The 25,117-nt window shown below is 38.2% G+C and overlaps 3 protein-coding genes and 1 long non-coding RNA gene across 6 annotated transcripts; all 4 read left to right on the top strand.

Moving 5' to 3' along the window:
* Positions 1-9,483: 9,483 nt before the first annotated feature.
* LOC309703045 (uncharacterized protein) lies at positions 9,484-10,491 on the top strand (the record flags this gene model as incomplete). Its single annotated transcript, XM_082527749.1, has 2 exons — positions 9,484-9,557; positions 9,638-10,491. Exon 2 carries the CDS (start codon positions 9,874-9,876, stop codon positions 10,489-10,491), a length of 618 nt encoding a protein of 205 aa, XP_082383875.1. The 5' UTR covers positions 9,484-9,557; positions 9,638-9,873.
* A 7,918-nt stretch (positions 10,492-18,409) lies between these two features.
* Positions 18,410-19,686, top strand: LOC309696900 (uncharacterized protein). Its single transcript, XM_082518420.1, has 4 exons — positions 18,410-18,474; positions 18,580-18,715; positions 18,844-18,897; positions 19,080-19,686. The coding sequence occupies exons 2-4, from the start codon at positions 18,587-18,589 to the stop codon at positions 19,353-19,355; spliced, it is 459 nt and encodes a 152-aa protein (XP_082374546.1). The 5' UTR covers positions 18,410-18,474; positions 18,580-18,586; the 3' UTR covers positions 19,356-19,686.
* A 1,219-nt stretch (positions 19,687-20,905) lies between these two features.
* LOC309703909 lies at positions 20,906-22,078 on the top strand. Its single transcript, XR_014276075.1, has 3 exons — positions 20,906-20,965; positions 21,103-21,251; positions 21,357-22,078. It is a non-coding gene; the product is annotated as an uncharacterized lncRNA (long non-coding RNA).
* A 678-nt stretch (positions 22,079-22,756) lies between these two features.
* LOC309703773 (uncharacterized protein) lies at positions 22,757-24,792 on the top strand. 3 transcript variants are annotated; one of them, XM_082528663.1, is made up of 7 exons: positions 22,757-22,789; positions 23,056-23,107; positions 23,353-23,500; positions 23,629-23,679; positions 23,876-23,953; positions 24,048-24,101; positions 24,278-24,792. In XM_082528663.1, the coding sequence occupies exons 3-7, from the start codon at positions 23,381-23,383 to the stop codon at positions 24,464-24,466; spliced, it is 492 nt and encodes a 163-aa protein (XP_082384789.1). In that variant the 5' UTR covers positions 22,757-22,789; positions 23,056-23,107; positions 23,353-23,380; the 3' UTR covers positions 24,467-24,792. The 3 variants fall into 3 exon arrangements, with proteins under 3 accessions (XP_082384789.1, XP_082384791.1, XP_082384790.1); XM_082528665.1 differs by having other exon boundaries at positions 22,758-22,789; positions 23,356-23,500; XM_082528664.1 differs by having other exon boundaries at positions 22,758-22,789; positions 23,308-23,500.
* Positions 24,793-25,117: the final 325 nt, after the last annotated feature.

Genomic DNA, 25,117 nt, shown 5'->3' with positions numbered 1-25,117 from the left:
TTTATATCCATTGAAATGTCATCTGTAATTAAGAGTATCCATAAACAGTAACAATTTCCAGAACACTTTCTAAAAAAATTACATCTATTATTTTTATCTGTAGTAATGCCATTTTATTGCAAATACCTATTAAAACAAAACCGATATTAGAGTTGATGCAATCAAAAGTGACCTATTTTTTTTTATTCTTCTGTGTTGTTTTTCAGAAAAATAACTTTATTTACTATAACTACGTTGGACCGGAAACAAATATGACAGTAAATTAAACAGAAAGAACATGTGCTGTAAGGTCGCTGTAGCAGAAGTCATCTCCACTGAAGCCCCCTCACAGCAGAGGGCCAGTCATGCTGTTTATTAGAATTTGCTAGTTTTCAGTGAGAAAAAACATTTTCATCAAGTTTTAAATCCTTTCGTTGCTCTTTTCGCTGCGATTGTCATAAATTCGTCGTCCTCTTTTCAAGCCTTAGCTCGCTTTTATTTTGAAATATGAGTCTTGTGATCAGAGATGAATCTGTGCTGCATGATGTGTGTAACATCAGAGCGATAAAAGCCAGCTTTGCCTTTCAGTGATTCGCAGTAAGGACATAAATGACCTAAACTGAGACAGAAAAAAGTGCAGTCAGTTAAATGTTAGCTCACCTAACATGTAGCAGTGTTTACATGTAGCCATGTTTGACAGACTCCAGGGCTTTGATACCATAAGATGCCTCATATCCTCACAGACTCATGAGATCACACAGGTGGTCTGACCTGCTCATGTCACACTGTGCTGTCTGTCTGTCCGTTGTTTTTCTCCTGCAGTGATGTTATGTAGCAGAAAAACAGTTGGATGCTGGAAAAGTGCAGAGCGATGGGTGACGTGTGGAGAACATCACAGTCTGTGTGTGTTCAACAGCTGTTAGAGCCACACTTTGTCCTTTCTGTGGTATAACTGCTGGATTTATTTTATTCCAACACTTAGAAACTGTCAGCAAAGCAAAACTTCATGATTGGATGATCCTGTGTCACGTTCACAGTGTCAAACGTGCACAGAGACAGTGACACCCACAGAGAAACCCTCAGCTTGGTGTCCATTGCAAATCTGCACCTGTTGTCTTGTTTCTACTTTCTTTGTTGAACTCAGAAACTCGAGACTTGAGATGAAGAAAAATGTTAAATAATGGAATAAAAAAAAGATGATTATTAAAAAAAGTAAAGTAAAATTATATAAATAAATGAGGTGATGATATTTCTGTTTACTTTAGAAGTTATTATACACTGTATGCTGTGATTCTGATCTGGGAAACATTAAAGACATTCATAGCCAGACTGCTGACTTTGTGTTTTTATTCAGTCGCCTAACAGAAGTGCAGTAAGAAACGATTTAGCCCATCCTGATTTCTTAGCTGTTTGCATATTTGACACACTTACGTGTTTCAGATCGTGAAGCAAATTTTTATGATAGATAAAGATGACCAGAGTCAGTGTAAAATAAAGCTTTTACATGTATTGCTGGGAGGTCGGCAGCTCCCTCCACTGCTTGGCCCTCTGTGAAAAACAACTGGGATCCAGCTTCCCTGTGATGCTGAATTATATAAGCGGAAGAAAATAAATAGATAGAAGGATGGATGATTGTATTTTGTGTACAATCGTTGAAGTGTAAAAAGGGTTGGCCCTCCGTGGTGCCCTAAGCAAAGTTTGATTTTTGGGGCCCTTTAATAGTGCCAATAATACTGATTAATGATCACCTACTATAAATGTATTTCATTTTCTAATGTTGATGTTGTTGTGAAAAATGTCATAAAAACAGATAACAAATTTGCAACTTTCATGAAAAATGTTTTCATTAATATTTTAAAAAACCAGCAAAACACCTCCCCCTGCTGGCCACACAGAGAAACAATAGATAAAACCTGAGAGCTGCACAGTTGCAGCAGTGTGGTTTACGTCATTGTGTTGTCAGCCTGTTTTACACATCGGTGGTTTCTTATTGACGTGTAAAAAGATCTGAAATCGTAGTAAATTCAGCTGCTATTGTGGGCTGGGGATGATTTACACTTAACATTTTAATAACTGGGTACTGAATGTCATAGGCCCAATGTTCCCTCTAATTTTTCACGTGTCTGAGCGAACACACAAACTCCCTGAGCGATCCCTTGGACCACTGAGCGACATCAGACGTGTGCACTGTGGTCACGCCGGCATCGAATCCATCCAAGTTTCATGGTTTATTAAAAGAATCAAATTACAGCGTTTACATTTATGTTAGACTACTTTTAATTAACTGCTTTAGCCCATTTACCATGAAAATGTAAAAACAAAAAAGCGTCACATAAGGACGCTGTCATAGCCTGTCAACCACGTTGATTAGCTGCGCATATACGCATTATTGGCTGGACTATGGGATAAGGTGGCATCGTTCCCATATGGGAGCAACCAGTCACTTACTGACCAACACTGCAAAACAGAATTGTTAAAGTATTAATTTTAATTTCAATTCAGGTTAGATTTTTTTTGTGCACAAAGCAGAATTTCTGTGCGCAGAGACTGTGCCAGCAGTGCGCAATTGCGCACGTGCGCAGCTTAGAGGGAACATTGCATAGGCCCACTAAAAGTTACAAAATAAGCTACTATCAAATACATTTACTGTAAACACATCAGAAGGTTCTTTATGTGGCAAAAAGTTAGATCTATACAAAATGTTGCAGGGAAACGGAGAAGGAGCTCGTATAGGTTTGAGTTTTATTCACATCTATTGTGCAGGTACAAATAGCAGAGTGGAAAACTTTATACTTTGTGTTTGCAAACATTAATTTATGAAGATTAATTAACATGAGTGTAGCACAAAGTAAAGGTGAAAGCAGTATTCTGACATGACAGTGCAATCAAAACACATTTTGCCACAACAATCTGTGAATAATTGTAACAAACAACTGTCACTTTAATATTGGACAGACTAGTTGTGCAGCCCTAACCTGAAATCTGCTGTTTGTTCTGAATGAAAAACGTTAGTCTTTGGTAAACATTTTAATCCCATTTATAGATGCAATATGTTATTTCAGTTAAGACTAAATGTTACCACACGTTCCCATCATTAGAGCGCATTTAAAGTGTGGAGAAGTCTGTGAAGGTTCTCAGTCATCCAGGTCATCGTAGTCTAAGGAGCTTGGAAAGAAAAGCGTCTGGACTTCTTTGAGTTACTTGAAGACGTTTCACCTCTCATCCGAGAAGCTTCTTCAGTTCTAAGGGTCAATGGTGGAGAGTCCAAGCTGTATTGAAGAATTTCTAACTTCATGTAGGCTAAACAGCGGCCTAGAATTAGACTCAAAACCCTGCAGTGCCCAAAATAAAGGGGGCATTAATGTGCCAGATTCTACAGAACACCAGAAATAACTGCTAAGATGGGTCCAACACATCTGAGTTCATGCTGGAGGAACTGTGGGACACACTCTGCCAACCACACTCATATATTGTGGCTCTGCCCTAAACTCTGTGTATTCTGGAGGCAGATATTTGATGCTCTCAAAGACATTTTCCAAGGTAAATATTCCACTAAGTCCTACAGCAGCAGTGTTGGGAAGGATTGCAGAACATATTGACTGCAAAGCCAAAAGTTACCTGCTAAATATATGACTCACTGCAGCCCTAAAATGCATAACTATCAGATGGTTAAAACCAGATATAATCTATGGATCCAGTGAGTGTCTGTCTGATGGAACAAATTACATACTCAGACTACAGAAACAAGTCTTTGAGAAACGGTGGGGACCCATGTTACCTTTCCTATTACAATGAAGAACACCACCTAATTTTGTGAGCTCTCTCTCTCTCTACACACACACACACACACACACACACACACACACACACACACACACACACACACACACACACACACAGCATGTTATGGCAGTTTCAGCTGAAACTATGTTTCAAACCATATTCCGGGTTTTTAATTCACCATTTATGAGGTTTCAAGAAGAAAATAAAAGACAGATCTGAATGTTTGAAAATGTTTTGGAAAGATTCTGTAAAGATGAGATGAAAAATACTCAAAGGATAAATTTAATTGGTTTATTATTTAGATAAGAATAACAAGCAAGTAAAGGAAGAAACAAGGTAAAATGAAGTAATAATGAAAGAAGTTAAACAAGTAAAAGAAGAAACAAGGTAAAATGAAGTAATAATGAAAGAAGTTAAACAAGTAAATGAAGAAACCAGGTAAAATGAAGTAATAATGAAAGAAGTTAAACAAGTAAATGAAGAAACCAGGTAAAATGAAGTAATAATGAAAGAAGTTAAACAAGTAAATGAAGAAACAAGGTAAAATGAAGTAATAATGAAAGAAGTTAAACAAGTAAATGAAGAAACAAGGTAAAATGAAGTAATAATGAAAGAAGTTAAACAAGTAAATGAAGAAACAAGGTAAAATGAAGTAATAATGAAAGAAGTTGAACAAGTAAATGAAGAAACCAGGTAAAATGAAGTAATAATGAAAGAAGTTAAACAAGTAAATGAAGAAACAAGGTAAAATGAAGTAATAATGAAAGAAGTTAAACAAGTAAATGAAGAAACAAGGTAAAATGAAGTAATAATGAAAGAAGTTAAACAAGTAAATGAAGAAACAAGGTAAAATGAAGTAATAATGAAAGAAGTTAAACAAGTAAATGAAGAAACCAGGTAAAATGAAGTAATAATGAAAGAAGTTAAACAAGTAAATGAAGAAACAAGGTAAAATGAAGTAATAATGAAAGAAGTTAAACAAGTAAATGAAGAAACAAGGTAAAATGAAGTAATAATGAAAGAAGTTAAACAAGTAAATGAAGAAACAAGGTAAAATGAAGTAATAATGAAAGAAGTTAAACAAGTAAATGAAGAAACCAGGTAAAATGAAGTAATAATGAAAGAAGTTAAACAAGTAAATGAAGAAACAAGGTAAAATGAAGTAATAATGAAAGGAGTTAAACAAGTAAATGAAGAAACAAGGTAAAATGAAGTAATAATGAAAGAAGTTAAACAAGTAAATGAAGAAACCAGGTAAAATGAAGTAATAATGAAAGAAGTTGAACAAGTAAATGAAGAAACAAGGTAAAATGAAGTAATAATGAAAGGAGTTAAACAAGTAAATGAAGAAACAAGGTAAAATGAAGTAATAATGAAAGAAGTTAAACAAGTAAATGAAGAAATAAGGTAAAATGAAGAAATAAGGAAAGAAGTTAGGAGAGAAAACCCCAACAATCCCCTCTGAGCAAGCACTTGGCGACAGTGGGGAGGAAAAACTGCCTTTAAACGGGCAGAAACCTCCGGCAGAACCAGGCTCAGGAGGGGACAGTCAACTGCCGGGACTGGCTGGGGGGGGGGTTAACAGAGGTGGAGCAAGACGAGGCTACATCAGGTGAGGAAGCAGTAGCGTCTCTCCTCTGGAACAAGTGGAACCATTTTTTCTTTTTTTTCATGCACTTTTCCACGAGCGCTTTTTTCTGCAGGATGAGATTTCTCAGCTCGTCGATGGTTTCTGCGTTTTTTTTCTTCAAGTTTCTCACATCTTTGTTCCATCTCTTCCAATGCTGCTTGTTGTTCTTCAAGCTTGTCTTTGAGTTGTTTGGATGTTTCCTCCTGTATCAGCTTGTCCTTGTGCATGTCTGCATTTCTCTGTTGGACCTCTTTGTGCTTGTCTTTTAACTGCTTCTTTCTTTTCTTGATTTCTTGATTTTTGTCTTCATGTATTTTGTCTTCTTGTTGTTTTTGTGACTGCATTTGAGTGTGTTCACTCTTCAAGTTATTGAATTCCACCAAACGCCCCTTAACGAGCTCGGAGTTGTTTCTCGCTATCTGATCGATCCTTTTCTGCATCTGTGAGCAGCGTTTCTCCAGTTTGTCCCTTTCTTCTTCCACTTTAGTTGCTTTGTCCTTCAGCTGATTACAAAACTCTTGCAGTTTTAGATTTTTAGACTGAAAGTCCTGGACGATGCGTTTTCCTTCTTTCAGTCTTTCCTGCTGTTGCTCTTTCTGTTGAAGAAGGTCTTTATTTTGGCGCAGTGTTTCATCCAGGCTTTCTTTCAGCATGCGGTATTTTTCCTGCATGCTCTTCAGTTTGTGCTGCATGTCTTGTTGCTTTTTGTCCTGCTCTTCCTTCTGTTGGAGGAATTTATTCTTTTCTTCCACAGCTTCATGGAGCTGTCTTTGGAGGAGCCAATTTTTTCGGTCCATGTGTTGGAGATCCCGTTGTATCTTATCAGTCATCGTTTTCTTGTCTTGGAGCTGGTTGGTCATTTCTTTTAGTTCTGCGCGCTTTTGCCTGTTTTCTTTATTGAGGTGCACAATCTGCTCTCGGGCCTGAGCAAACTTGATTCCCCAGCCCTCATTAATAATGTTTATGTCCGGCTGGCGCTGTTGTCTTTCTTCCAGCTCTTTATTTTGGGCTTCCATTCGTCTACACTTGTCCTCCAGTTGATGTTTTTCTTCTTCAATTTGTTGCATTTTTTTCTGGAGAAGGTAGTTTTCCTTCCTACTCTCCTCTAATGCCCTTTGGAAGGATGAGATGCCATTTGGGGAAATTGGCTGGCCACGCCAGGAAGGAGAGGCGGCGTAATCTTTTTGAATTGGTTGTTTTTTTCTTGGAAACATGTTGGAGTTTCTATACGATGACTTTGAAGAGCTTTCCAAATGTTTCTGTGGTGAACGTTTTGTATGCTGCAAACACAGATGCTGCTGAAACGAACTAAATCTTGCTGTTTCTCACCCCTATTTAAGGAAAAACATCAAAGGACTTATGACGTTCTATGACATCATCACTCCAATGAGATTGTCACAAGACGTTTTGGAATGGGGTGTTTTTTTTTAAACTGTTTTCAAACTTAACTTAAAATTTCAGTGTTTCCTAGTTGTGGACTATTGGTTAGTCCAGCCGATGATGAAATTAATTGTCACAAACATCCCTAATATTACATAACAGACAACAGAAAACAAGACAGTTTTTTTTCTAATAGAGGTATAATAAAAGTTTTTTTAATTATCCTACTTTTTATAAAAGAGAACATTTATTAAAGAGTATGTATTTAATTAAAAAACTCTGTTCATCTAAAGCAGGGGTCAACAACCTTTAAGACCCAAAGAGCCATAATTGGCCTATCTGGGGTTGAAAGGCTCGATAAATGCACGGCGTTTCGCCGGGTACACCGGCTTCCGCGAGTGTGATGCTTATTTTGAGCGATGAAAAAATAACAAAATATAATTTTATTTGTATATTGCAAAATCACAATAAGCTTCCAATTTAGAACTACAAGTAAAAAAAAAAGAACTGGCATAAATAAAATACACTTCAGCTAAATACTAATTTATTTTCCCAAACCACGCAGAGCCGCACTATAAGGACTAAAGAGCTGCATGAGGCTCCGGAGCCGCAGGTTGCCGACCCCTGATCTAAAGGCTATAACAAAAAGCTTCCTGCTGGAAAATGAAATGTCCCCATTAAGAGTCTGAATCAGGAGCCGATGACATTACTCTGTAAACTCTCAAAGCACTTTAATAAACAAGCAAACAGTTCCACCTCTCGCATTATTGCGGGTACACCGGCTTCCGCGAGTGTGATGCTTATTTTGAGCAATGAAAAAATAACAAAATATAATTTTATTTGTATATTGCAAAATCACAATAAGCTTCCAATTTAGAACTACAAGTAAAAAAAAAATCGAGAAGAAAAACGAAAGAAAAATAAAGTATCGCTATTTACCGTCAACTAACAGAGTTCTGTCATGTTCTCGTGACAAAGTGCCAAACTGGCCTCAGTCGTGTTTTTCTTTCTTTCATCTTCTCTTCTTTTGTTGTTTTGTTTGAAGCATTTGTTTAATTGTTGTTTTTTATTGTGTGGAAAGAATTTTTCTGAAAATATAGATATAGAGAAATGATATTATATATAGTTCTATATAAAATGTGTACAAAGGAGAAAGTATATAAAAGGGTTTTCTCAGTGGGGGATCTATGCATGAATTATTTTTAAAGACGCGGGGAAAAGGACACTGTACCTGTCGATGCACGTTTCCCAAGACTAAACGAGTCATATCGCTCCATGTTTGCTACTTTTGGTTTTTGGTTTTCTCCCGCAGAGTAAGAGCATCGCAGGAGCTCCTGAAGTCAAACGACGCCTCCCAGCACTCATTTATTAAAACGGAGTCGATGCCAAAAGTCTTAAACGTTAGAATCAAAGCAACAGCTGTGAACTCAGTCATGGTGTCATGTGCAGCCTTCATCTTACTGTCACTACTTTTTCATTTTAGGGTACGTGAGGTAAAGCGTCCGTCGATGTAGCTTGATTGTACAAAATTATTTTTCTACGTTATTAACAAAACAGAGCAGAGACTGATGCTGCTCCTGTCTGACCCCCTTGTGTATGGCACGTGTGTGTGTGTGTGTGTGTGTGTGTGTGTGTGTGTGTGTGTGTGTGTGTGTGTGTGTGTGTGTGTGTGTGTAGGAGCGGCAGTCGCTGTGTGAGTGTGATATCACATCTGCATCACTCAAGCGTAGGCGGGCCCGCGTCAGACAACAATAAACAAAAAGCAGAAAAAGGCCAACAGTAAAAACTCAGACTCCAGCATGAGCTCCTTCCTGCTGCTTAACCAATCACCTTCCTCCATATCATCACTGCTCCCTCCCTCCTCCTCTCTCCATCCTACACCACCTTTGTTATTTAACACCGACCCCCCCAATCTGATAATCAGACAAATTCCCAAACACCTGACTTCACTGTGTCGACACCGTTCCTGACCATTTCTGACCTCAGGTCAGCTCTGCTATTATCCTCACATTAAGGGTTCGTTCACCTGCCTGCAGATGATCTGTGAGCTCGTCGGTTGTAAATTAAACTCTAAGCACACTGAGGGTAACCGGGAGGCGTTCAGGGCCTGCAGTGCAGAGCTGCAACATGACAAAAAGGGATGGGGGCTCAGATCTCCTGAACAGGGTAGAAACAACACGGTGGGTTTGTGCTGTTTGTGATTCCTGCTCCGTCACTCTGGTGGAGACGACTGCAGCTCAGCAGCGCTCCCTGCTGATCCTCTGATGAAGATGTCAACAGTATGTAAACTGAGCTGATGTGCTGCTGTTTGAGCCCACGTGGTAGCGTACGTCCAGTATGGGAGAACTTAGTCACCGGTGCTGTCTTTGCTTGTGCTCTAGCTTTAGCCTGTTTGATTGTTTGTTTTCTATTTTAAGACTCTCAGCCTTAAATACAGGACAGAGGATGATCCGATCATCTTTCAGCTAACAGTGTCGAGCAGAAGGACGGCCGGCTGATGCGTCCGTACGAACCCTTTTGTACTCACTCCTGTGTATAAGGAGGCGGCGAGGGGTTGTGTAGTTAACCTCAGCACCACACAGCTACAGCAGAGGAGAGAACACAAACGAGTCCTTTCATTCGGCTCTGTTCTTTCTTCTTGTCGGTTTTATAAGCTAACACTAGAGGGCGCCATTGTGGCACATTCAGCGCTCACTCTGAGGTCATTGGACAGAGAAGAAAATACCAAACTGGGAGACGGATGGAGACGAAACATCTGGAAGATCAGAACTGTACATTTTTAAGTGTAAGAAAAAAAAAACAGACAAAATATTTGTAAATATTAAGTTTCTTGTTTATTTATACATCCGGCCCTGTATGCTTCAGGAAAAACTGAACAGGATGGAGGTGGACCCCTGCCTGGTGGCTTGGATCTCCGACTACCTCACCGACAGACCACAGTACGCCAGGCTGAAGGACATCACGTCTGACACAGTGGTCAGCAGCACAGGAGCACCACAGGGAACTGTGCTGTCCCCTCTTCTCTTCACCCTGTACACCTCTGACTTCTCTACAACTCTGAATTATGCCATATTCAGAAGTTTGCAGATGACACGGCCATCATGGGGTGTATCTGGGATGATCAGGAAGAGGAGTACAGAAGTCTGGTGAGGAACTTTGTCGCATGGAGTCACACAAACCACCTGCAACTCAACACCTCAAAGACTAAGGAACTGGTTGTGGACTTCGGGAGGTCCAGAGAAGGTCCACTGCCGGTTCAGATAGAGGGGGAGGAGGTGGAGGTGGTCAATAAGTACAAGTACCTCGGGCTGTGGGTGGACAATAAACTGGACTGCTCATGCAACACAGAGCACCTGTATAAAAAAGCCCAAAGCCGACTGTACTTCCTCAGGAGGCTGAGGTCTTTTAACATCTGCAGGAAGCTCCTGAGGATGTTTTACCAGTCAGTGGTTGCTGGAGTACTTTTCTATGCTGTGGTGTGCTGGGGGAGCAGCACAGCAAAGAGGGACTCATCCAGGCTGGAGAAACTGATCAGGAAGGCGGGCTCTGTGGTCGGCATGAAGCTGGACACTCTGGTGACAGTGGCAGAGAAAAGGACATTAAAGAAACTGCTGGACATTATGAACAATGCTGGGCATCCTCTGCACACGGCCATTAACAACCAGAAGAGTCTGTTCAGTGACAGGTTGCTTCTCTCAAAGACAAATGGTAAATGGTAAATGGCCTGTAGCGCTTTACTAGTCCCTAAGGACCCCAAAGCGCTTTACACATCCAGTCATCCACCCATTCACACACTGGTGATGGCAAGCTACATTGTAGCCACAGCCACCCTGGGGCGCACTGACAGAGGCGAGGCTGCCGGACACTGGCGCCACCGGGCCCTCTGACAAGAACCAACAGACTTAAAAACTCCTTTGTCCCACACGCCATCAAACTGTTTAACTCCTCTCTGGAGGGGAGAGGGAGGGGAAACAGGAGGACAAAGGAGGACAAAGGAGGGGGGAACAACTAAGCTGTAGTGCCTCTTCACCTCACTGTACAATACCTTTGTGCAATACTTTTGTAAATAGTCAATGGTGCAATAGACCTCAATACTTGAAATGTGCAATTCACTTGTATTTTTATTTTTATTCCTATTTATTCTATTTATCCCCTTCGTATATTTTATTTATATTTGTCTCTGTATTTATGTGTGTGTGTGTGTGTGTGTGTGTGTGTGTGTGTGTGTGTGTACATATATATATATATATATATATATATATATATAACATTCTGTAACTGTAACTTCTGTCGGTGCTGTGCTTTTTTGGAAACCGAATTTCCCAGAGGAACCCACCCGAGGGATTAATAAAGTTCTATCTTATCTTATCTTACTTTATGTTTTGTTTGTTTGTTTTTTGGAGTGAATGAATGATATGCTTATTTCGTGATGACAAAAGACAACAGGTGCAGTTTGTAATGAGAAGAAAAAAATGGCCGTTAGCTTGAGGTTTCAAATGAGTTCATCCTTACCACCGATCAGTTTTGTCTTTGTTTTTTCAACATTTATTTTATTTTTGTCATAACGTTGATCGTTATCATGTGACCATCCTGTAGCAGGAAGGTCGCTGTAGCAGAAGTCATCTCCACTGAAGCCCCCTCACAGCAGAGGGCCAGTCATGCTGTTTATTAGCATTTGCTAGTTTTCAGTGAGAAAAAACATTTTCATCAAGTTTTAAATCCTTTCGTTGCTCTTTTCGCTGCGATTGTCATAAATTCGTCGTCCTCTTTTCAAGCCTTAGCTCGCTTTTATTTTGAAATATGAGTCTTGTGATCAGAGATGAATCTGTGCTGCATGATGTGCGTAACATCAGAGCGATAAAAGCCAGCTTTGCCTTTCAGTGATTCACAGTAAGGACATAAATGACCTAAACTGAGACTGAAAAAAGTGCAGTCAGTTAAATGTTAGCTCACCTAACATGTAGCAGTGTTTACATGTAGCCATGTTTGACAGACTCCAGGGCTTTGATACCATAAGATGCCTCATATCCTCACAGACTCATGAGATCACACAGGTGGTCTGACCTGCTCGTGTCACACTGTGCTGTCTGTCTGTCCGTTGTTTTTCTCCTGCAGTGATGTTATGTAGCAGAAAAACAGTTGGATGCTGGAAAAGTGCAGAGCGATGGGTGACGTGTGGAGAACATCACAGTCTGTGTGTGTTCAACAGCTGTTAGAGCCACACTTTGTCCTTTCTGTGGTATAACTGCTGGATTTATTTTATTCCAACACTCAAAAACTGTTAGCAAAGCAAAACATGATGATTGGATGATCCTGTGTCACGTCCACAGTGTCAAACGTGCACAGAGACAGTGACACCCACAGAGAAACCCTCAGCTTGGTGTCCATTGCAAATCTGCACCTGTTGTCTTCTTTCTACTTTCTTTGTTGAACTCAGAAACTCGAGACTTGAGATGAAGAAAAATGTTAAATAATGGAATAAAAAAAAGATGATTATTAAAAAAAGTAAAGTAAAATTATATAAATAAATGAGGTGATGATATTTCTGTTTACTTTAGAAGTTATTATACACTGTATGCTGTGATTCTGATCTGGGAAACATTAAAGACATTCATAGCCAGACTGCTGACTTTGTGTTTTTATTCAGTCGCCTAACAGAAGTGCAGTAAGAAACGATTTAGCCCATCCTGATTTCTTAGCTATTTGCATATTTGACACACTTACGTGTTTCAGATCATGAAGAACATTTTTATGATAGATAAAGACTGTAGGTTATAAGCGTAATAAGGCATCCAACACCACAGACAAAAGTGTGCCATATGCAGTTTATTTCCCCAAATCATTAAAACACTACTGTTACCATAATTTGCCCAAACCATGGATCATCCCATGTGTTTAATTAAAACTACTGTAACCAGTAACTTATCTTAAGTAATGTCACTCACTTGTTTTCACACTTTGAGCTCAACACCTTAAAATGAATAATGATATGATAATGAGCCCCACACTAAGATGTTCTGTAATCACTGCACAACCATCTTCATTTCACTCATGTCTGCCTGAGTGATGCCAGAACCCTTAGAGAGGGAAAAAAAACATTAGCCAGCGGTTTGTCCTGGCAGGTCGGGCCTGGATCAACAGATTCCAGAGGTGTTGCTGTAAATCATGTGGTCAACCCTCCTTGTCTGTGAAAGGAGTGATACTGATTTTAACACAGTATGTGTTTCACATTGAATACACATTTTCCTCCTGTAGCATTTAACATTTGCCAACAATACAGTGTGTTACTGTAACCAACAAGCAGCCAGGAAAACACAGTTTTCTCCACACAAAATCAGTAACACAGAAAAGTGCTATCTAAAGGGTTAGGTCTGCAAGGCCCGCCCACACTCATGTGGACCTCCAGTCTCCCCCTCCTCTGGTCTCTGTCATCCTCCTGCTCCTGCAAAAACAAGCAAACGCAAAGACACACATCCACCCTTTTTTCACTGTTTAGGGTTTATTAGGCATTAGCATTGATTAATCCTAAAATAGTTACCGTCATCTCAATTTCAAGTCAGTCACACTTAGTCCACATCATCAGTCCAGCCACAGTCCAATCACATGCATTTATCCAGTCACATGCAATCGTACCAATCATTGCTGATAGTGGAAAACCGCGCATGAATTTAAATATCCACTGACAGCAATATTACATCATTCCAAAAATAAAAACAATTCTTGTTGCTTTTGAAATGGATTGAATCGCTACAATCCTTTTAAAAACAGGACTTACCATTTAATATGGTCAGCGTCCTAGGTAGGTGAATTTCCTCAGAAGCCCGTTGTAATCTAGAGAAGCTCACCTTATATTTGCTCTCAATTAAAGTATTTTATAGCGCTTTTATTTCCAATCTTGCAGGCCTGCTTTTAAATCATCAACACACAAAATCTGCATCACTTTCAATAGAATCAATAATTTTATTTTTCTTCTATAATCCCAAACTTCAGGTACTGGAATGAAATAACTCAAATCTATGTAAACTATTTACATACCATTTTAAAGGTGAAAGCTGTCAGCGTGATTTGTTGTGACAATATTTTTTTGTGTTGCAACTCACTTTTCTCCTGTGTTTAAGATGAGCAGGGTTAAGAGTTCTGTCTACTTGTGGGGTCTCTGGTTTCTACCTTCGCTGTCAAACCTGCATATAATCAAACTCATCACTGACTGGACCTGAGGACCATCAGAAACCTCTAATATCTCTAAAATTTAGAGTCATTCTCCTCACATACAAGGTCTTGAATAAACAGGTCTCATCTTATATTAAAGACCTCATAACACATTACCACCATAAAAAAACCCACCTGTGCATTGAATCATTAGTTGCTATTATTGAACTCTGGCTCTTTCCCATAGGGTCTTTTATCCTCTGCTCTTTTCTTTTTCTCCTCACCCCTAACATCTTGCAGGAGATTGCTGCCTGTCCCTGAGCAAGACTCTGCTGGAGGGTTCTTCCTGTTAAAAGGGAAAACACTGCCACTGAGTTTTTTTCTTTAATATTTTAGGGTCAATATAAATTACACATTATGGAGAAATACAAAACTAGATAAAAGATCTCTTCATCTGGTTTAAAGAATAACGAAGTAATGTAATCTATTTATCTGTATCTAACAAAGCTCTTATTTTCTCCAGATCTTTCACTGGCCTGCTAAAGATGCAACTAGAGCTATTTCTTAGCTTTAACCAATGACTTTATAGTAAATAGTGTGGCTCAACATGTTACAGTACTGAAAATTCTACAACAGCTTGTGCATCTTGCTCCGTGCAGACAGATGCAATGAAGTAAAAAATCATCTCACCCTGAGCAGGGACTTCTCATTATCAGCGCTGCGGTGCGTTCACGGTACATTGGTAAACTCAACACTCAACACACAGTAACATTTAAAATAAAATAAAAATAAAATACCATTGCCAATAAAATAACCCTGGGTTACACTCAGGAAAGCAAGCCTGAGCTCTGCGTGATCCGCTAATGATGCTACTACTGAGAGTAAAGTCTGGCTACACAAATACGTGAAATGTATAAAAGCCATTAATACAGGAAACCAGTAAAGGTACACAGCAAAATCTCCAGTGTTAAATTAACACTAGAGAGTGTCTATATGGGTCCACACCTCTGAGTGTTAAATACAACACCGTTGAGTGTTAAATTAACACTTTTGACAGTGTTATATGTTTAAAAGTAACCCAGTCAGTTTTGAAGATTAACAATGGCTAACACTAAGCAGTGCTGGTTTTCTAACACTGGAATATTTCTAACATTTTGAGTTATTTTCCAGTGGACCCATATAGACACTCTCTAGTGTTAATTTAACACTGGAGATTTTGCTGTGTATAAATATAGATGGAACATGATGCTTATGAATGTACATCATGGACAAATAACGCCAGTATTATGGCTTTCATAATAAAGATGTCTGTGCTATTGACACGCAGATGTGGTTAGCCCAATTCAATGCAAAAATATGAATGCTGCAAATTACCATAAAAAATAAATGAATAAATAAATGATGAAAACATTCACAACAACAAGAATAATAATAATAATAATAATATCATTTATATGATAAACATCAGCATAAACTTTCTGGTGAGGGCATACTTGCATTTCACAAGAATGTGAGCAGGTTATTAGTCTGTCATCTTATTGCTGAAGAATAGAAACAATAACAGTAGTAGGTAAATGTCTTTATTGTGTGGCAGTTTGCAGTTTACATAAACATTGTTTCCACTTCTATATTTAAGTAATGGCAGAAAAATAAGTAACTTCTGGAAATGTATTCTTAAAAGTTGTCATCAGCACATATGAGTCTGCGCACAATGGTAGCTGATAGTGAAATGTTTTTTCTTTTTTTTATATCAGACAGTAAAGAAGAATGACAGCTCTAAAAAAAGTTAAACTGAAGTTAAGAGAAGCTGTACTATATGAAATAGAAACTAACCACAGATACAAAAGATGCATTATTAGAGAAAAATTAAATGACTGACATGAAATTTACAATTCAGCTTGCTTTTCCTCGAGCACTTCAATAATTCTTTTCAGTTGTCCCAGTTTCTTTTCACTTTCCTCTATTTTCTCACCCAACTCCTCATTCTCCCTGTCAATGTTAGCCTTACTTTCCTTGACGAAATTCTTAATGTTCTCCATAAATGTATCAACTTGAGGAAAACCATCAGGTAAAACTTTTGCAGATTTCTTCACCAGTGCGATCAACTGGTCCATAAGGCTCAAGTATTCACTCGACAGTTCAGAACCGAAGTTCACTCCTTCCTCACGCTCAGCCTGATGGGATAAAATGTAACAGTTTCATATTACATGAATGCAGTTTACTATGTTGTAACGTTATATTTTGGTCATATATGTCCGCAGTTCTTGACGCAGGATTTATGGCCTTGGCAACTCTCATTGTGTGAGTGCTTGTTTCTTTTGCTCTCCTCCACTCGTTGCCATCTGGTGTGAGTGTGGCTGTGAATGACAGGTGTAGCAGCCCTTGGCATCAAGAACAACAGAAGAGTCTCTAACGGGTGCAGCCATTTATTTCCTCACCAAACACGGCTCATTCTCTGGACATCGTTGAGCACCGTGAAAACTATAAAATAAGAAAAAATTGATACCTGTACAGTCCCCTTGAACCTTAACAATAAGCAATATCAACAAATGCGCTTAAACTAAATCAGGTAAATTTAAAGAAAAAAATTAAGTAATTCTGAGATTTACAGTCACTGCTTAAATAAAGCAAAAAAAAAAAAAGGCTGCTTAATCGGCATCAAGGTGTTTCACAGTTAAGTAAACGTATAACATCAGATCACATTGCATCACATACCTCAGTCCACTTGCCAAGGGTGCAAACTCCCGTGAACATATAAACATTCGTCCTGTTTCTCATGGGGCGCTGCTAGCTTGAGCGACACACGTCTAAGTTATAAAGGGTTCAGAAAGTGTGCTTCTTAAACTAAAAAGGAAAAAATATTCCCATGTACCTAGGGAACCTGTTCTGCCGTCATCCATTGGGGGCACACTGCACAGTTTGCCTGCCACCCGGGGGTAAGCAGAGCTATTTCTCTACTTAGATGCTATTTTTGGTGGGACAATCTGGAGAAAGATGTGAGGAACTATCTCACGGCCTGTTCCATCTGCGCCCGGAGAAAGAGCAGCACATCTCGAGCTGCCACGTTGCTGAAACCGTCTACCCACATTCAAGTAAGACGGTCATCCTCTTGGTTATAGACAGATCCCCGAAGGCTGCCCGCTTCATTGCTCTCAATAAACTTCCCACTGCTTCTGAAACTGCTAAAATCTTAGTAAACCATGTTTTCAGACTCCGCAGAATCCGTACAGAAATAGTTTCTGACAGGGGGCCTCAATTTGTCCTCCAAGCCTGGAAGGTTTTTTCCTGCTCTTCCTTAGGAGCCAAAGTCTGCCTGAGCTGTGGATTCAACTTCCAAACCAATGGGCACACAGAGAGGCTTAGACAAGAGCTTGAGGCCGCCCTGCAGCCCCAACCTATAACCCTTCCACTTGGCCTACTCGGTTGCCCTGGATTGGTTGCTGACAACTTTTTAACCTCTTTGGCTACAGGTCAGTCTCCGTTAAAAGCTTCTGTGGATTATGAACCATCTTTGTTCTCTTCTACAGAGTTAGATCTCACAGTGCGTTCTGTACAACTCCAATGTCAGCAGGTTTGTACATCCTCGCACCGCTTATGATAGAATATAAATTGCACTAAATGTGGACGTACATGGTGACGAAGGCCAACTGACATTAAATTTGCCAGTGCACCCACATGCAGGCATTGCTGCACAACTAGAGCATATTTAAGAATTATATCTTTTTAAAGTAATCACATTTTATATTAAATATAACAGAACACTGACCTTTGGTATTGAATCTAAAGAAGACATTTCTCCTGAAAATTAAGGTAGGACAGAAATCACTGGTGATATGATTTAAACAAATAAAAATGAAATCACATTTGTTAGAGCGAGCTACTATAAGTTCACAAAAACAAAAGCGAGGAAAACAGGGCTATTTACACACACACACACACACACACACACACACACACACACACACACACACACACACACACACACACACACACACACACAGATAGGAAGAGGGGAAATGGATATAAATGCAGACAATCACAAGGGGAAGACAAAAGTCAACCGAAGACACAAAAGATGACCATCAAAGTAAAGACAGGGGAAAATCCAATGTATAACTATTAACCATGAACACAAGAAACTCACACTGAACAGGAAAACATGACTTTGGCTAGTGTTAAAATTAAAACCTTGACAAACCCACTGTGCATATAAAAGAAAATAACAAAAGACAGATTTAAGGAATGTGAAGCATTTTATTAAGAATTCAAGGTAAATAACGGCATTGCATGCGCTAAACTTTGTGGAAATGAAGTTCGCGTTTTCCTGTAAAACAAAAGTGAATATTACCACTTCTAGAGAACATAGGCACACAGACACACCCACAGACAAGCCAAGTCACGCACAGGTAAGCTGTGTCATGGGGAAGGGGGGAGGGGACACTAGAAGCATATAAAGCATTTTGTGGTGTGAGCCCTTTGTATTATCATTCATCAGTTCCCCTGTAGCAGGTGGAAAAACCCCAGCAACACTGTACTATAAGAGGATATTGCAGGTAGATTTTTATACAACATTTCCATTCAAATTAAAACATTTCACTTTAAAGATTTAAGAAGGAAATTTATAAATGTACTTTATGCTTTGTTTGTTTTTTTCCCAGAACAGTGATGGCAGCTGTGAACTTATCCAGAAGCAAAGGAGTGAGTGGTGTCACAACCATCAGGGGTTTATTCATCATTTTCACCCTGTTGGTTCTGGTCAACCTTTCAAGTTCACTGATAAAGAAGGACCAACTGGTAAAATGATTGTGATATATTTATATCTATATTTTTTGATCTGCCAGTTGTAGTTTCATTTTGTTACACTGTTTGCCTTCACATGTTTCACATGGCTGCTTGTGGACATTCTCTATCTGGATTTGCAGGAAGAACTGAAAGAAAACATTCAGAAGTTACAACAAGCAGCAGTGACAAGGAAGGTGAGTCTGTCTCTGTCCATGTTGTGCTCATGAATGAGTAATGTGGAATGTCTATAACTGCTAATATAAATATTTATAAATCTATTAAACAACCAAAGCCCCCCCCCCCCCCCCCCCCCCCCCCTCCAAAAGAATATAAAAGTAGTTTTTACACATTTGTCTCGTTTCATTTTCTCCTCCAGGATAATCTCAAGTTAGACAGATTCTATATTCCACTATTCTATGATGATTTTATGCACTTAATGGACATTTTGTCTGAAACTCTAAATACAACAATGGGAGATTTTCCACCAGTGTTGGATTTAATGAATGACCTGAAAACATTCCTGAAAGCCACCAAGAAGTACATAGACAAATACCTTGAGACGACAGCTGGAGAAATCAAGGACTATGAAGAGAAACTAAATGTTGTGATGGAGCGGCTAACACGCCTAGAGAAACATAAAGATGAATTGTAACACATTAGTCTACATCCGTCTCTTATATTGTGTGTATTCTGTTTGTAAATCTTCTCCTTTGTACCGTGCAGTTTCAGTTTCAGTTTTTGCCTTGAGAGTGGCCTTGATATTTTAAATTGCTGAATAAAGCTAACTGTAAACTTGTGTTTGACCTGAAAAAATAACTTGTCAAGTTTTTTTTTTATCATTATCTTCATTATAAAAAAATTGTAATGCAAGTACAAACCAATGATGATGGGGATTTTGTGTGTGAAGTAGTTGATAGTTATTATTGATTTATATAAAATACTTTAATGTGAATAAAAATTGTTAATAAAACTGTTATCCTTTGCTTTTAGTTTTGCCTTTTTTCCCAGAAGGAAGTACGGCATCTGTGGCTGATTGGTGTCCATTGTTTACTGACTCACCAAATTTAAATTCTATAACCCACAAAGGAGAGAATATCAATCAGCTGTTTAGCTGCTTTTGACTAACTTGTTAATATACTCTATGTTTTATATATCCTTTCCTTCATTGCCATTCTGAAATAAAAGGGCCAGTCTATGTTTTCTAGTTATACCTCAATGAGGTGATGAGGATAATGAACTATCTGGTCAAGTTCCCTTTAATGCTACCGGACTAAAAGCACAGGAATATTGTAGACTAAATCTATGATTTTTATGAAAACATCAACCACCAAAGATGTACATTTCTTTGTCAAGTACAATTAGTAAAATGAACTATTTTAAAGGATATCTGAAGAATCATTGTCTGTGAATAAAGACATTAAAGTTGTAATAAATACCTATTTTTACAAACTGTGAAATTCACAAGAAAAGACGACAGCTGTGGCTGACTGCTGAAATTGGCAGTGTGCAAACCTACAACACATGCAATCATTATCAAATGATAACATGTGAGAAACACAGAAACAAATAGATGCAAAAACTTCTACTTCTTATACTTTTGTTTTCAGTGTTTGCATCACATTATGAACACTAGTATCTCCATAGATAGTTACCAGGTTATAAATATATTACTTCATGCTAATGTTGCAATATATGTAGTGTCTATTTTAGTGTTAAGATATACTATTGATCATATGATAAAGATTATTTGAATATTAAATGAATAACTGAAAACTGGAATTATTGGAAAAGTGGAATATGAACTGGTCTCATTTTTAACAAAAGTGATGCTGGCTCTAACACTGGATTACATTTGCTTTCTGTTCATTTGTATAGTCTTTTACAATGTGTAAAAAAACATTTCTTTGTCTTTATAAGCAGTCCATGTGTTAAGCAAACCCAGTCTCAGGGCAGTTTGTAAAGTAATCCCAGGAAAACCATCTAGCTTTTTCTGTTCATGTACACAAACGTTACAGTGAGTAACATGCCTAAACTCCTCCCTTTTCTGCCACATGCTTCTGTCGTGGCTGCTGTTAATATATGGAATATTCTTCAATTGTTTAACAGTCTGATGGGACTTAATTTCCATAAAGTGGATCATATTACATCTGTGAAATGAAAGAGAAAGCACAGCTCACTTAAAGTATTTGTAGTGTTTGAATCCCTTGTGTTTTCAGTCTACACCTGTACCGTGCAGCCGCTCTTTCTCCTTTCAGCAGGCAGGTAAGATCAGCAAAACTGCATCATAAGATGGTTTATAGTTAATACGTTTTATACAATATATTAATAACATAAAACAGGAAACATAGATTTAATTCTTCATTCATCATTTCATTTATTTACTGTCATTTTCTCTCCAGAAGTTTTTATTTCACCAGTGATGGCAGCAGCAGGCGTCTCCAAAAGCAGAGGACTGACTGGTGTCAGAAACACCAAAGCTGTAATCATCTTCTTGCTGCTGTCCCTGGTTTATGAGGCAAATTCACAGACAACTGAGGAATATTTGAATGTAAAATTAAAGTCACTATAAGTTACTATACCTTTTTTCCTTCACTTACAGTTGTTAATATGTAGTTCTTAGGCAACTGATGCATCCTGTTTTTTCAAATTTCAGAAAATCAAGGCCACCTTAGGAGAAGCTGATGAAAAACTACAGTTTCTTCAGTCTATCCAGGAACTAATAAAGACATCATCATTTTCAGAGGATTTTCCACCACTGATGGATTTCACAAATAACTTGATTCACTTCATTGAGAAATCCAAGATGCTGTTAGAAAGAAAGGAAAAAGAATTTGAAAGAAATGAAGGACAACCTAAAACTCAATGGAAGCAGAACTTTTAGCTATGCTTTAGACTTTGGTATCATTGTTTTTCATTGTTGTTACTATTTTGATTAAAGAGCTGGATGGGACATGTATTTGTTTTGCTTTTACCTTTCCTGAACTGTGATTTGTTTTCTTTGCTGAAACTCTGCAACATTATGTTTTGTCCACTTACGTTGTTTTTTAAACACAGAGGTGCTGTCAGCAATACTGGCATGACATGTTGACAGTAAAAGACAAATATCATTCCCATGTTTTGCAAATAGATTTTGCATTTTTGTCTTTGTATTGGATTCTAGTGATGTCTTTGCCCCAGACATGGAGGCCACTGTATAGGCATGCATCTGCCTCTACTCTTGCACCATTGAAAATTGTTGTGTTGATCATTCAAGTTTATAGAACTCACTTCATATCTTTTGTTAGTTTTTATGGATCTTCAGCATGGTAATGGGGGCTAGCCCCAAATACTTTTTCTAGTTTGAATAAATAATTACATACTAATTGCTCTTTTTGCTTGTGTACTTTTTTTTTAAATTTTATGATATATATATATATATATATATATATATATATATATATATTACATATTATGCTATGACTGGGAAATTGTTCTTATGTGTATTAGTTATACAAGTGTCTGTATTGGTAATGTACCATCCATGAACCAATAAATTCCTGCATACAAAGATGTTTTTGTTTCAAGTGGTGATGTAATTTGATAAAGGTCTTCAGTGTGCATCAAATCACAATATTAACCTGTCTGGACCAGATATCATCATCATATTTGTTCATCAGTTTTATTTTGCAAGCTGGAGATGCCGCTCCAGCAAGCCAGAGAATCCCCCCCCCACCCCCCACCCCCCCTTTGTGGCAAGCAGCAGGTGCACCTCGCAAATGGAGGGCGCCTTTACTCCCCGCAAATGGGCAATAGAAAACCGATCACTGCCCATGCAATCCCCAAAATGAGCTGGCATGATGTCAGGGCAGCATGGGTGGCAGCAACTTTTTTTTGCCGATGCCATGATGCCGCCCCCACCACGATGCCGCAATGGGCAACCGCCCATGTTGTGATGTCAACCTAAAAGCTCACTAGAGCATGGAGTAGAAAAAATTGTTCAGAATATGCAGAGACAAGAGCTCTCCTCCTCCACATTTACAGTATCACCAGCGGCGTGCAGCAGGCATCCTGCTGAACTGATCTGAGCCAGAGATCAAGGCAGAGAAGGTAGGGGATGGAAAGATTGAGGCAGAGAAAGAGAGAAGAGAACAGAGAAGAAAAAAAGAAAAAAAAAGAAAAAAGAAAAAGATTTTTTTTTTATTATAATATGCTATTTCACAACAATAACTGATGGGTTTCTATTCTTATAAACAGGACTAGACAAACACTACTTTGTTGAAAACAAAAGTGAAAGGGCTGCTCACATTCACGAGATGCAAATGAGTTAAGAGACACTGTATATAAAGCATCTGTGGCATGTCATCTCATTTTAGTTTCATTCTCCACCTGTACGGTACAGCAGCTCTTCTTACGTTCGCACAGCAGGTAAGAGGAGTCATCATGCACAAAAATATGATTTATTTTGATTAATATTTACAGAATAAGTTTAAATCAACGTGGAAAAGCATGTTGACTCTCTCTCTCTCTCTCTCTCTCTCTCTCTCTCTCTCTCTCTCTCTCTCTCTCTCTCTCTCTCTATATATATATATATATATATATATATATATATATATATATATATTCAGTTACTTATTAACTCCAAATGTCTATGACATCTCAACTTTTTTAAGCAGGGAGTTTGTTCCAGTTCTAAGAGCGATGGCAGCAGCAGCCTTTTCCAATACCAGGGGACCAGCTTTAGCCAACAAAGGCTTATTACTCATCTTCTCTCTGCTGTGTCTTGTTTCAGTCGCAAGTTCCCTCTATACCCAAGGCCAGGTGATGAATTGACTTTTGCTGAATTCCCTTCTATGACTCAACAATTACACACTTATGTGTATATGTACAGTCTAAGTCATCACAATTAGCTGCTGAATTTTTTTCTTTATTTGCAATGGGTCACACAGATGATGCTTGAGCAGATGAAGAGAGTCATAAAAGAAGCAGACAGATGGAAGGTGGGTCAGTCAGTCTCCAAGTTTTAAAATCTGCTGTGTGTAGGCAGAAAAGAAGGGTTAAAAAATACCTTAATAAATCCATTTTACTTTACACTATCTACAGTGATATATGGCAAGTCTTGCAAGTATAGCAAATGCATTACATACAGTGTAGAATAATATGGTAAATTTAAATGTTCTTATTGTTTTCTGTTAGGCAGAAGACAAATATAGAAAGGAAACAATCACAAAACTATTTGATCTTTCAAGTTCACTGACCCACAAGGACCAACTGGTAAATTAATATTTAATAATTGCTGTGGTTTTCATTGTGTTCTTCAGCAGCTGTCACACTCACCGTGCTCTCCTTTTTTCTGGAAAATATTCAGGAACTATTCCAGGAAACCCTACGCAGCGCTGTAAAACAAGAGGAAACGCTGAAGGTGGGTCTGTCAGTTACTCACATGTTGACTGAGAAAGTCTTTAATTCATAAAACTAATAACTCAAAACCTACAGTAACATCAGCATACCTTCAGGCATCTGATACACTGCAAATGGACAACAAATGGAATGAAATGTTATATCATTTGTGCTAAAATGTTTATTTTTCTCATTCAGGCAGGATACAAGTACAAAATGGCAGCAACAGTATTGGATGAACTGTTTGAGAAATACATCCGTCAGTGGGAACTGGATATGTTATCAGCTGATTATCCACCAGTGAAGGAAGTAATTAAGGTTGGTTTGCACTTTATGAAGAACTTCCGAACTTACATGGACAAGAAGATGACTTTGCTACAAGAATAGAGAACAGGAAAGAAACTGGGTGTGATGGGCAGCTTCACAAAACTGTAGAAGAAACAACAAATTGAACTGCTTACATTTCTGTCTCTATGTCTGTTCTAGTTTGCGCATATTTAGTTTTTATGAAAACCATTTTTTGTTGTTTCTAAATCATAAAAAAAATACATACATTTCCTTCAAGTTATACATATGTGACTTCTTTATATTAATTTGGCACAAAGTTGTAGTAAACTGGGGAGTTCTTTTGTTTTACTGATCTTGGCCAGTGATTCTTTTATTTAGACATTATACGTTTCTATGCATTCTAAATAAATGTGCTATGTAAAGAATTTTTCTTGTGCTTCCTTTGTCAAACCCTAAAGTAAAAACGAAAAAAAATCAGAGATGATATATGTAGAAACTGTATCATAATCCCCTATTTACTTATAACAAAGATGATGACAGGGTTTTTTGCTTCCTATGTTTTGATCATAAGTCCTTCAGGTCAAGCATAAATGATGGAATCATTAATCCATTTTTAGATATTTGTTTATATGTCCAAAGTATTTAGATAATCAAATATTTCTTCATTTTATTTTTATCTATATATTTACTCACTTTCCTGCTATTTTACCTCTGTCCAGCCCAACAGTGGGCAATGGGTGTTATTAGTGG

Source organism: Aulonocara stuartgranti, assembly GCF_965226115.1.
Source record: "Aulonocara stuartgranti genome assembly, chromosome: 3".
NCBI classification, from domain to species: domain Eukaryota; kingdom Metazoa; phylum Chordata; class Actinopteri; order Cichliformes; family Cichlidae; genus Aulonocara; species Aulonocara stuartgranti.
This window is presented reverse-complemented; position numbering and strand designations above follow the sequence as displayed.